Source organism: Bombina bombina, chromosome 2, assembly GCF_027579735.1.
Source record: "Bombina bombina isolate aBomBom1 chromosome 2, aBomBom1.pri, whole genome shotgun sequence".
NCBI classification, from domain to species: domain Eukaryota; kingdom Metazoa; phylum Chordata; class Amphibia; order Anura; family Bombinatoridae; genus Bombina; species Bombina bombina.
The window spans coordinates 1,067,799,727-1,067,813,338 of NC_069500.1; the positions used below are offsets into that span (position 1 = coordinate 1,067,799,727).

General features: G+C 38.4%; 1 protein-coding gene across 1 annotated transcript in view; it reads left to right on the top strand.

The window, feature by feature from the left end:
- ELMOD2 (ELMO domain containing 2) overlaps positions 1 to 13,612 on the top strand; it is a gene marked incomplete in the record, with an annotated part of 447,084 nt that overhangs the window by 307,868 nt on the left and 125,604 nt on the right. The window contains 1 exon segment of the mRNA XM_053703694.1: positions 9,822 to 9,890. Coding sequence (XP_053559669.1) covers positions 9,822 to 9,890 — 69 coding nt within the window.

Sequence of the window (13,612 nt, forward strand, 5' to 3'; positions counted from 1 at the left end):
GATGGGCCGACATCTAAACTTACATTCTTGCATTTCAATGAAGGCAATTTGATAATAGTAGTCAATTAGAAAGTTGCTTAAAATTGCATGCTTTATCTGAATCACAAAAGAAAAAATTTGGGTTCAGTGTCCCTTTAACAATCCTCTATTTTTAACCTCCTGAGGTATATTAAGGCTACTCTTAGACCTCTATACATAGCTATACCAAAAATTAGCAGGAGGATTTTATATATAACAAAGGTCTCTTATGGACCTCTCAATAAACTATTCAGATGAACTACAAGGCTGCACATAAACTTAACCATATTTAACTAAGCTTGCAGTATAACAGAATAACTAGCAAAAGGTTTTAATGTTACTGCATTTTAAAGCAACTATAACAAAAATTTACAAGGCACAGTGCGTATCTGTAAAGGCCCCTTTTGAACCACTAAGATTTGCAGCCTGTTCTCAGGGTAGAAGTATAATAAGGGAGAATAACTAATGCTTTATGGCTTAACTTACTTTAAAGAACAAAACAAAAACAGGCATTATAGGTTTCTATATATATATTTATTCTATACTGAAAGTGTCCCTCATGGAAACAATATGGCAAATGTATAGGGAAAGCGGCTTAATTACAAGTTATACATATATTGGGGATAGAAAGGGATCTCTTTTCAGAACAAAATGGCTTCTTCCGGCAAAATTCAGTATTTAGTATGACCACCCTTGGCACTAAGCACATCTGGAACTCTTTTGGGGAGACTGTCCTGAACTTTTCTGAAGTAATCTTCTGGTATATTATACCAGGCTTCTTTCATCACTTCCCACAGTTCATCTTTAGATTTAGGTTGTCTTTTATTTCTTTCTCTGTTCAGGTAATCCCATACTTGTTGCTCTATAATATTCAGGTCTGGACTCGTTATCATGTTATGCTAAAAAATAAAACCATTCCCAATCAGGCACTTTCCAGAAGGAATGGCATGATGAATTAAAACCTGTCTGTACTTTTTAGCATTCATGATCCCATCAATTCGGACAATATCGCTAGCACCTCTGGCAAACATGCTGCCCCAATCTAGGACAGACCCTCCCAACATGTTTCACTGAAGGCCACAAGCACTCATTCTTCAATCTTCCTCCAACTCTTCTTCTCACATATTGTCGACGATTGGGCCCATAACTTTCAAACTTGGATTGGTCTCTCCATAATACTTTTTTCCACTGATCTTGGTTCCATCATCTTTGTGAGCTTTAGCATATCTTAGCCTTTTCACTCTGTTCCCCTTCCACAAAAGGTGTTTCTTGACTGCTACCCTTCCACAAAGACCATTCCTGAACAAGCTTCAACAGACTGTAGAAGGGTCAACTTGGCATCTTGATGAAGCTGCCAGATACTGAGCCAGGTCCTTGCTGGTCTTCTTCCGGTCTCTCAAAGGAGAAACTCAGAAACTTCTCATCAGATTTTGAAAGTTTTCTTGGCCTTCCAGGTTTTGGTCCTTGACCTCTCCTGATTCTTTAAATTTCTTTATAACAGCTTGAATACCACATCTTGACTTTCAAGTTTGTTTGCTAATTTCCCTTTGAGTGTGGCCTTGCTGAAGCAAAAGTTTGATTTTATGTCTATCAAATTCTGTGATCTTTGACATTTTGACATTTTGAATGAAATGATGTGATTGAAAGTTGGTCTTATTAGCAAGCTTCCAATGAGTTAAACTCATAACATATGTGTATGTAATGCTCAACCATGTCTTGCACAAACCTGGTGTAATAGATCTTTTTCACAGCAGTAATTTTGATATGAAATAGTAGGACAAATGTGTTATCAATAACATTAATTAGGGTTCCATTCCATTTAGGTTTACGAGAGCCAGGTACCTGCTATTGCTTAAGTGTAATGGGAGGTCACACTAAATACTTGCCACTTTAGCCTATAGAAGCTATTTTTTTTTCAGGTTTTTTAATACTGCATGCAAATATCCTGTATTTTCTGGTTGTATGCTAGAGACTGAGAAATTATATATGGCCATTATACCATTGCTAAAACAACAAATCTATTGGTGGCCCAAGGCTTTTGTACAGTATATGTGTGTGTGATATGTGTGTATATCTGTATATGTGTGTGTGTATACAGTATATATATATATATATATATATATATATATATATAAGTGCACATAACTTTGTGGGAGATGAGCAATGAGAGTACACAGTAGGCAACATATAGGATTTGGAAACACAATATAAAAGCATGTTGTAGTATCCTCATGAGTCCTGGGGTCAAGCCCAAAATACATCTGTAAGGCAAAATAGAAAAGATGCCAAGATATTAATTAAGGGAGCTTCTGAAAAGGGTTACAACTGAGTATACCACTAGAGGGGCCATATTATAGTCATATTATGACAAGACAGGTATAGGGGTATAAAAAGAATCTTATAAAAACTTATATAAAGCCACCTCAATATTATATAACTCCTTTACTTTTTCTTTTTTTTTTACTGAATGAGAAGGCAAGGGAGGTCTAAGCTTATTCTTAAGCATTCTGACTTCTTGGTTTCAATAAAATATATAATTAAATATCAGGTTAAACGTATACAAGGTGATAAACTAGTAAAGCTTAAACCAGATCGCTGGAAAGGTCATATCCTATGAGCATTAAGGTGACTACGGCTGCACAGAACCTGCTAAACAAGTCACCCCACAGTAACCTGCCAGGTCAAAGAAGCGTCCTGAAGAAGGTTTTCTGGTATAAATAGAAGCAAGGTAAAGACTGAGGCTAACCCAACCTTGCTCGCCAGTTCAGTTATACTGCACCTGGCATACTATCTCAATTTGCCAGGGTACAACAAGGTTGCGAGTCCAATTGACAATCCGGGGAGCCGTCCGCCCTCCCCAGTGATTCAAATGGATGATGATCCCTTGGTCTCATGAGGAGCATATAGGGCAATATTTTGTCCTGGAGCAAGTTACCACTATAGTTCCATGTTATTTGTATGGGTTCCACATAAGAGAGCATGAAAGTTTGTAGAGATGGCATACTGTACTAGTTCATTAGTACAGTTGTGTGCATAACTAGAAGTCTTGTCAATAAGCATAGGCTCAAAGGTAGGTGCCAACACTTAATCCAAATAATGTAGACTCGGTTTAGTATATGGCATCAACTCTCTGTAGCGAGTCTTCAGTTGCTGGATGGGCTGTAGCAGATAGGAAGTCACAGGAATTATCAAAAGGGACTTCCAACTTGTCCAGAAATAGGTTGCCCCTCTTAGTTAAATCTTTTATTATCCTGCAGTAAAACGGTATAGTGCGATCCATTCTTGTCAAGGGACGGCTCAATGTCTTCATACATCTGTTTGCACTGGAAAGATATTAGTCAGAAGTATCTTCTTAAACACAGTTATACGTGCTTCCTCCAATTTTGAAAAGTGGGCATCTAGCAGCCACAGAATTTCCTCATCATATTTGCCATTTTGAATATCTCTAAAGTGAGGTATCCCACCGTAACTATGCAAGCAGTTACTTTGTGTACAAAGAAATCAGATGTGTAGCGCAGGATTATTCTTCTATTTCAATACGAGTCAAATTGCTCGATAACTCACTAACCTGGGGAGGGGGGTTGTATGGTTTTACTGAACAACATAGGCTAAGGATGCAGTCTTGAAACACCCTAACGAACTCCTCTAGGACTACTTGTAAATATATAAAATATGACTTAGCAGATGACAAATAAAACTCATAATCTCTGTATTAGGGCCAGGGACTTCTCTAAGATGCATCCTGCTGGATCAACTCTTTGCTCAACCCCCCTATTTCTTTCATGTAATTAGCAAGAGTCCATGAGCTAGTGACGTATGGGATATACATTCCTACCAGGAGGGGCAAAGTTTCCCAAACCTCAAAATGCCTATAAATACACCCCTCACCACACCCACAAATCAGTTTTTACAAACTTTGCCTCCCGTGGAGGTGGTGAAGTAAGTTTGTGCTAGATTCTTCGTTGATATGCGCTTCGCAGCAGGCTGGATCCCGGTTTTCCTCTCAGTGTGCAGTGAATGTCAGAGGGATGTGAAGAGAGTATTGCCTATTTGAATTCAATGATCTCCTTCTACGGGATCTATTTCATAGGTTCTCTGTTATCGGTCGTAAAGATTCATCTCTTACCTCCCTTTTCAGATCGACGATATACTCTTATATATACCATAACCTCTACTGATTCTCGTTTCAGTACTGGTTTGGCTTTCTACTACATGTAGATGAGTGTCCTGGGGTAAGTAAGTCTTATTTTTTGTGACACTCTAAGCTATGGTTGGGCACTTTTATATAAAGTTCTAAATATATGTGTTTAAACATTTATTTGCCTTGATTCAGGATGTTCAATATTCCTTATTTCAGACAGTCAGTTTCATTATTTGGGATAATGCATATGAATAATAAATTTTTCTTACCTTAAAATTTGACTTTTTTCCTGTGGGCTGTTAGGCTCGCGGGGGCTGAAAATGCTTCATTTTATTGCGTCATTCTTGGCGCTGACTTTTTTGGCGCAAAAAAATTTCTTTGTCATTTCCGGCGTCATACTTGTCGCTGGAAGTTGTTTGTGTTTGCGTCATTTTTTTGACGTTTTTGCGCCAAAGATGTTGGCGTCGCCAGATGTGGCGTCATTTTTGGCGCCAAAAGCATTTAGGCGCCAAACAATGTGGGCGTCTTTTTTGGCGCTAAAAAATATGGGCGTCATTATTGTCTCCACATTATTTAAGTCTCATTGTTTATTTGCTTCTGGTTGCTAGAAGCTTGTTCATTGGCATTTTTTCCCATTCCTGAAACTGTCATTTAAGGAATTTGATAAATTTTGCTTTATATGTTGTTTTTTCTATTACATATTGCAAGATGTCTCAGATTGACCCTGGATCAGAAGCTACTTCTGGAAAATCGCTGCCTGATGCTGGATCTACCAAAGTTAAGTGCATTTGTTGTAAACTTGTGGTAACTGTCCCTCCGGCTGTTGTTTGTGATGAATGTCATGATAAATTTGCTAATGCAGATATTTCCTTTAGTAATGTTCCATTACCTGTTGCTGTTCCATCAACATCTAATGCTCAGGGTGTTCCTGTTAACATAAGAGATTTTGTTTCTAAGTCTATTAGGAAGGCTATGTCTGTTATTCCTCCTTCCAGTAAACATAAAAGGTCTTTTAAAACTTCTCATTTTTCAGATGAATTTTTAAATGAACATCATCATTCTGATTCTGTTTCTGATGATGATTTTTCTGGTTCAGAGGATTCTGTTTCAGAGATTGACACTGATAAATCTTCATATTTATTTAAAATGGAATGTATTCGTTCTTTACTTAAAGAAGTCTTAATTGCATTAGAAATAGAGGAATCTGGTCCTCTTGATACTAAATCTAAACGTTTAAATACGGTTTTTAAACCTCCTGTAGTTATTCCGGAAGTTTTTCCTGTCCCTGATGCTATTTCTGAAGTAATTTCCAGGGAATGGAATAATCTGGGTAATTCATTTACTCCTTCTAAAAGGTTTAAGAAATTGTATCCTGTGCCATCTGACAGATTAGAGTTTTGGGACAAAATCCCTAAAGTTGATGGGGCTATCTCTACTCTTGCTAAACGTACTACTATTCCTACGGCAGATAGTACTTCCTTTAAATTCTTTAGATAGGAAAATTGATTCCTTTCTAAGAAAAGCTTATTTATGTTCAGGTAATCTTCTTAGACCTGCTATATCTTTGGCGGATGTTGCTGCTTCAACTTTCTGGTTGGAGGCTTTAACACAACAAGTAAAAGATCATAATACTCATAGCATTGTTAATCTTCTTCAACATGCTAATAACTTTATTTGTGATGCCATCTTTGATATCATTAGGGTTGATGTCAGGTATATGTCTTTAGCTATTTTAGCTAGAAGAGCTTTATGGCTTAAAACTTGGAATGCTGATATGTCTTCTAAGTCAACTTTGCTTTCCATTTCTTTCCAAGGTAATAAATTGTTTGGTTCACAGTTGGATTCTATTATTTCAACTGTTACTGGGGGGAAAGGAACTTTTTTACCACAGGATAAAAAATCTAAAGGTAAATATAGGGCTGCTAATCGTTTTCGTTCCTTTCGTCAGAATAAGGAACAAAAACCTGATCCTTCCCCTACAGGAAACCATCTGTTTGGAAACCATCTCCAGTCTGGAATAAATCCAAGCCTTTTAGAAAGCCAAAGCCAGCTCCCAAGTCCACATGAAGGTGCGGCCCTCATTCCAGCCCAGCTGGTAGGGGGCAGATTACGATTTTTCAAAGAAATTTGGATCAATTCGATTCACAGTCTTTGGATTCAGAACATTGTTTCACAAGGGTACAGAATAGGTTTCAAGATAAGGCCTCCTGCAAGAAGATTTTTTCTTTCTCGCGTTCCAATAAATCCAGTGAAGGCTCAAGCGTTTCTGAAATGTGTTTCAGATCTAGAGTTGGCTGGAGTAATTGTGCCAGTTCCAGTTCTGGAACAGGGTCTGGGGTTTTACTCAAATCTATTCATTGTACCAAAGAAGGAGAATTCCTTCAGACCAGTTCTGGATTTAAAAATATTGAATCGTTATGTAAGAATACCAACATTCAAAATGGTAACTATAAGGACTATTCTGCCTTTTGTTCAGCAAGGGCATTATATGTCCACAACAGATTTACAAGATGCATATCTGCATATTCCGATTCATCCAGATCATTTTCAGTTTCTGAGATTCTCTTTTCTAGACAAACATTACCAGTTTGTGGCTCTGCCGTTTGGCCTAGCAACAGCTCCAAGGATTTTTACAAAGGTTCTCTGTGCCCTTCTATCTGTAATCAGAGAACAGGGTATTGTGGTATTTCCTTATTTGGACGATATCTTGGTACTTGCTCAGTCTTCACATTTAGCAGAATCTCATACGAATCGACTTGTATCGTTTCTTCAAGAACATGGTTGGAGGATCAATTTACCAAAGAGTTCATTGATTCCTCAGACAAGGGTAACCTTTTTAGGTTTCCAGATAGATTCAGTGTCCATGACTCTGTCTTTGACGGACAAGAGACGTCTGAAATTGGTTTCAGCTTGTCGAAACCTTCAGTCTCAATCATTCCCTTCGGTAGCCTTATGCATGGAAATTCTAGGTCTTATGACTGCTGCATCGGACGCGATCCCCTTTGCTCGTTTTCACATGCAACCTCTTCAGCTCTGTATGCTGAACCAGTGGTGCAGGGATTATACAAAGATATATCAATTAATATCTTTAAAACCGATTGTACGACACTCTCTGACGTGGTGGACAGACCACCATCGTTTAGTTCAGGGGGCTTCTTTTGTTCTTCCGACCTGGACTGTGATCTCAACAGATGCAAGTCTGACAGGTTGGGGAGCTGTATGGGGGTCTCTTACAGCGCAGGGGGTTTGGGAATCTCAGGAGGCGAGATTACCAATCAACATTTTGGAACTCTGTGCGATTTTCAGAGCTCTTCAGTCGTGGCCTCTTCTAAAGAGAGAGTCGTTCTTTTGTTTTCAGACGGACAATGTCACAACCGTGGCATATGTCAATCATCAAGGAGGGACTCACAGTCCTCTGGCTATGAAAGAAGTATCTCGAATACTTGCATGGGCGGAATCCAGCTCCTGTCTAATTTCTGCGGTTCACATCCCTTGTATAGACAATTGGGAAGCGGATTATCTCTGTCGCCAGACTTTACATCCGGGCGAATGGTCTCTTCACCCAGAGGTATTTCTTCAGATTGTTCAAATCTGGGGACTTCCATAAATAGATCTGATGGCTTCTCATCTAAACAAGAAGCTTCCCAGGTATCTGTCCAGATCCAGGGATCCTCAGGCGGAAGCAGTGGATGCATTGTCACTTCCTTGGAAGTATCATCCTGCCTATATCTTTCCGCCTCTAGTTCTTCTTCCAAGAGTGATTTCCAAGATTCTAAAGGAGCGTTCATTTGTTCTGCTGGTGGCTCCAGCATGGCCTCACATGTTTTGGTATGAGGATCTTGTTCGGATGGCTACTTGCCAACCGTGGACTCTTCCGTTAAGACCAGACCTTCTATTGCAAGGTCCTTTTTTCCATCAGGATCTAAAATCATTAAATTTGAAGGTATGGAGATTGAACGCTTGATTCTCAGTCATAGAGGTTTCTCTGACTCCGTAATTAATACTATGTTACAGGCTAGTAATTCTGTGTCTAGGAAGATATATTATCGAGTCTGGAAGACTTACATTTCTTGGTGTTCTTCTCATCATTTTTCTTGGCATTCTTTTAGAATTCCTAGAATTTTACAGTTTCTTCAGGATGGTCTGGATAAAGGTTTGTCTGCAAGTCCTTGAAAGGACAAATTTCTGCTCTTTCTGTGCTGTTTCACAGAAAGATTGCTAATCTTCCTGATATTCATTGTTTTGTACAGGCTTTGGTTTGTATAAAACCTGTCATTAAGTCAATTTCTCCTCCTTGGAGTTTGAATTTGGTTCTGGGGGCTCTTCAAGCTCCTCCGTTTGAACCTATGCATTCGCTGAATATTAAATTACTTTCTTGGAAAGTTTTGTTTCTTTTGGCCATCTCTTCTGCTAGAAGAGTTTCTGAATTATCTGCTCTTTCTTGTGAGTCTCCTTTTCTGATTTTTCATCAGGATAAGGCGGTGTTGCGAACTTCATTTAAATTTTTACCTAAGGTTGTGAATTCTGACAACATTAGTAGAGAAATTGTGGTTCCTTCATTGTGTCCTAATCCTAAGAATTCTAAGGAAAGATCGTTGCATTCTTTGGATGTAGTTAGAGCTTTGAAATATTATGTTGAAGCTACTAAAGATTTCCGAAAGACTTCTAGTCTATTTGTTATCTTTTCCGGTTCCAGGAAAGGCCAGAAGGCTTCTGCCATTTCTTTGGCATCTTGGTTAAAGTCTTTGATTCATCATGCTTATGTTGAGTCGGGTAAAACTCCGCCTCAAAGGTTTACAGCTCATTCTACTAGGTCAGTTGCTACTTCCTGGGCGTTTAGGAATGAAGCTTCGGTTGATCAGATTTGCAAAGCAGCAACTTGGTCTTCTTTGCATACTTTTACTAAATTCTACCATTTTGATGTGTTTTCTTCTTCTGAAGCAGTTTTTGGTAGAAAAGTACTTCAGGCAGCTGTTTCAGTTTGATTCCTCTGCTTATATTTTCAGTTTTTTTCATTATAAGATTGAAACTTTTTATTTTGGGGTGTGGATAGTTTTTCAGCGGAATTGGCTGTCTTTATTTTTATCCCTCCCTCTCTAGTGACTCTTGCGTGGAAGTTCCACATCTTGGGTATTCATTATCCCACACGTCACTAGCTCATGGACTCTTGCTAATTACATGAAAGAAAACATAATTTATGTAAGAACTTACCTGATAACTTCATGTCTTTCATATTAGCAAGAGTCCATGAGGCCCACCCTTTTTATGGTGGTTATGATTTTTTTGTATAAAGCACAATTATTCCAATTCCTTATTTTTTATGCTTTCGCACTTTTTTCTTATCACCCCACTTCTTGGCTTCTCGTTAAACTGATTTGTGGGTGTGGTGAGGGGTGTATTTATAGGCATTTTGAGGTTTGGGAAACTTTGCCCCTCCTGGTTGGAATGTATATCCCATACGTCACTAGCTCATGGACTCTTGCTAATATGAAAGAAATGAATTTATCAGGTAAGTTCTTACATAAATTATGTTTTTTTATTTTTATAATATATACAACATTAAGCATCCATTATCTTTACACATGGACTTTTCTGTATGCATTTATTAAAACACACACACACATTCCCAGAATAGATTAACTTTTGTACATTGGTCTTCTAGGTATTTCAGTAGAAATTACTCTGAAGAAGCACGTCTACTTCTCTCCCATTCAAATCATCCAAAGATTGGGTAAGTGTTTCTTTTGTACATCTTATTGTTTTCATATATTGGCATCATATTCTCAAATTCCCAGCGGGCTCAAAAAATGTAGACAGTGACCTATGTATTGTAATCCACTGTTACATTATTAACGGGACAGTCTACAATAGAATTTTTATTGTTTTAAAATATAGATAATCCTTTTATTACCCATTCCCTACTTTTGCAAAACCAACACAGTTATATTAATATACTTTTTTACCTCTGTGATAACCTTGCGAAAAGATACCTAGAGATACCTAGAGGCCCTCTTAAAGTTTGAAAGCAAAGATAACGAGCCCCAATCTTCAGCAGTGTTGGATAAACCTGGAATGTATTCTGCTTTGAAACAAATGTTTCTGTCCAAGCAGAGATGAATTAACTATTTTGTGATAATGAAAAGGTCTCAGAATTTGGTAAAGTTCACACAATTTAAGTATTGAACTGCTGAAACGTTTTCTATTTTTAAAAGGATAGAAATTGGAGAAGAGGTTACAACGCTTTAATCCCCCAAAGATCCCACAAGAAGTTCTAAGCAATCGATTTGAAAGCGTTTTTCTTCCACAGACCATTTGCCTCCTGTGATAGGACCTCAACGAGCCCCCCAAATGACACAACTGGTGTCTAATTCGATAATTAAATTCGGAGCTTTGACAGAAACTGCTCTTCCATTCCTCCTTGGCGTCTGAGGACAAAGGAATAATATGAGAATAGTAAATCTTTTCTTAAGTGAATAATTTTTTCTGCAATTCCAGATAATGTAAAGGAGCAGGCAAAATAAATAATAAAGGATAAAAAAAAGAAACTATCCTGGCTATTGTCCTGATAGAATCTGAGAGAGTTTTTTAAATTTCTTTATTGATATTCTTTATTCTCTCTGAGAGGAGACAGAGTAGAAGTTTTTGTATCTATCAGAAAACCGAGAATAAATAATGATTTGGACAAAATCGGAACAGATTTCTTTCTCGACTACAAAACCAAATTTTCTAAAACGTGAAGAGTAAGGGAATTGTTTTTTGCAAGGAGAGAATATTAAGGTTCATAATTTAGAATTTCCATCTTAATATGGGAAGAGTCCACAGCTGCATTCCTTACTTGTGGGAAATACTGAACCTGGCCACCAGGAGGAGGCAAAGACACCCCAGCCAAAGGCTTAAATACCTCCCCTACTTCCTCATAACCCCAGTCATTCTTTGCCTTTCGTCACAGGAATTGACAGAGAAGTCTTAGAAGATTTTGGAGTAGTCTCTTATGGAGGGTAGTACTCTTCAAGATGGGACTGGAGTTTTAAGTAATCCTGTAAGCCTCTCAGTGAGAGCATGGAGGAAAGTTAGAGTCCGGAGATGCAGGGAGAGTCTTTCTGCAAAACCATCCAGACTCATTAACAGCTCCATAGGCAATCTGTGTTGACGAGTTTCGCTGCCTGGTTTCTTCACTCAAGTCCATGTCAGAAGCGATGTTACTATCTGTCACACTTGAAGGGCCGTGTTCCTGTTCCATTGCATAGATTCTGGTAAGATTGTTTCATTTTTTTTTTTTTATTTTTTTTTTATTAATCTTTTATTTGTATCAAAATTTCACATTACAATATAGAAAACTTCCACCAGGAAAACAGTATATTGTCACAATTGTGTTCTGGTACTGGTCTTAACAACTTTATAAGATTCATATGCCTAGGTCATCAAGGGGTGTTATACATCCTAAAAGAGTATATTCAAATATTCACACATTAAAATATATATTCCAATATTTAGAATTATAGGAAAGGTCATATAAGGTGTGTGTCTACTCTCTATGAGTGTATCTCTGTCCGTCCTAGTCTGGAAACTATTTAAGGGTTATTTCTCTTTATTTTGAGATGATAGTGGGATTCCCAAAAGAACCTCATCTCAGCAAAATAGTCCAGCTTTCCTATTGTGTAATAGTAGTACCTCTCTAAGGAGAGATTAGTTTCCATCTGTGATAACCACATAGATAACGTTGGTGCAGTTTCCGATTTCCACATTCTAGGGATCACTTGTTTTGCGCTACATATGGCCAGTTGAAGAAGTGATGTGTGTTGTTTAACCCCTTGAGTGCTAATGACGGCTCTGAGCCGTCACAGAGTTTCCCACTCTGGTGCTAATGACAGCTCAGAGCCGTCACTAGCACTTTCCCAACTTGAGGGAGATCTGGGGGCTCCCACCCGCTCCTACCCCGGTGATCGGTGCTGCATAATGAAAGGCATCGCCGGGGCTTCCGTTTTGCGTGGTGACGTCACGCGCAATAAACGTGATGACGTCACCGTGCAACTTTAACATAAACAATGTTAAATATAGGAGCAGGGGGCATGCTGCTTTGAAGCCTGTATCTCAGGCATCTAAGCAGCTACAGACCCCCAAGACCCACCGTTGGAAAGTTAAAAAAATATTTTTAAAAATATTAAATAAAAAAAACCTTTAAGAAAACATTAGCACCCAGGTGGGAAATTGCTTAGCACTCAAAGGGTTAAAGGGGAGTTTAGGAGTGACATGGAATAAGTATATCATAGGGTCTAGAGGAATGTTAAAGTTCAGTAGTATACTCATTTCGCAGTTGATGCTTCTCCAGAGCTCCACTATTTTAGGACATTCCCACCAAATGTGAAAAGGAGTTCCTTTTCCTGAACATTTTCTCTAGCATCTATTAGATGCTTCAGGGAAGATATATTTTAGCTTATGAGGGGTAAGATACCAACGGAGTAAAAATGTATAATTTGTTTCTAACAAGGCGGCTGAATGTGCAGATCTGCCTGTGTTCTGGAAGATTACCTGCCATTCTTGTTCTGTCAGAACGTATGGAAGTTCTTTATGCCAAGAGATGATTGTTGGTGTGTATTGAATTTCTAGAGGTATGATGAGGAACTGGTATAAGGTGGAGACAATGTGTACTGGAGTAGAGTCTATGGTGCAAAGCTTTTCTAGCGGTGTACGGTCTCTTAGTATCTGGTACTTGAGCTTATGTGTGTCTACAAAGTGATTAAGTTGCAGATATCTAAACCAATTTGTGAATTGTGTGATATTCTGTTCCTCTAAATGTTGTCTGAGGATCAGCTTCCCTTCTTCAAGCAGTGTGTATAGTGGGAGAAGGCTGTCTAAGCTACTCTGCTGCTTTGGTGTTACCGACATCCCAATTGGGAAATCGGTGTTGGACAATACCGTTGTCAGAGGGGATGGGATCGTGGAGAGATGTTGATGTCCAAGTATCACACTCGACCATACATTTAAATGTTTCTCTTATTATAGGGTAAGTTTTAGTTAGGGGTGGTTGGTTCATCTTAGGTTGCCAACAGTATGCTCCCAATTGAGCCAGACCTGTGAGATCATGCTCCAAGGTCGCCCAGATTCTATAATGATTCAAGGGGAGTGTACACCAGTCCACCAACCTTCTCAGGAACACTGCACTACGATATTTAGATAGGTCTGATACTCCTAGACCTCCGAATTTCTTAGGGAGGTGAAGGGTCGATCTGGCAATTCTAGGTGGACGTTTTTTCCAAATGTATGAGTTCATTACGGTTTGTAATCTGGAGATATATGTCTCTGATAATGGCAAAGGAAGGGTTTGGAACAGGTAAAGTATTTTAGGGAGAATGGTCATTTTAACTACCTCAATTCTACCCAGCCAGGATATATTTTTATGTAGCCATAGGGATGTGTTTTTTTTTTTTTTGTTTTTTTTTTTTTTTAAATTTT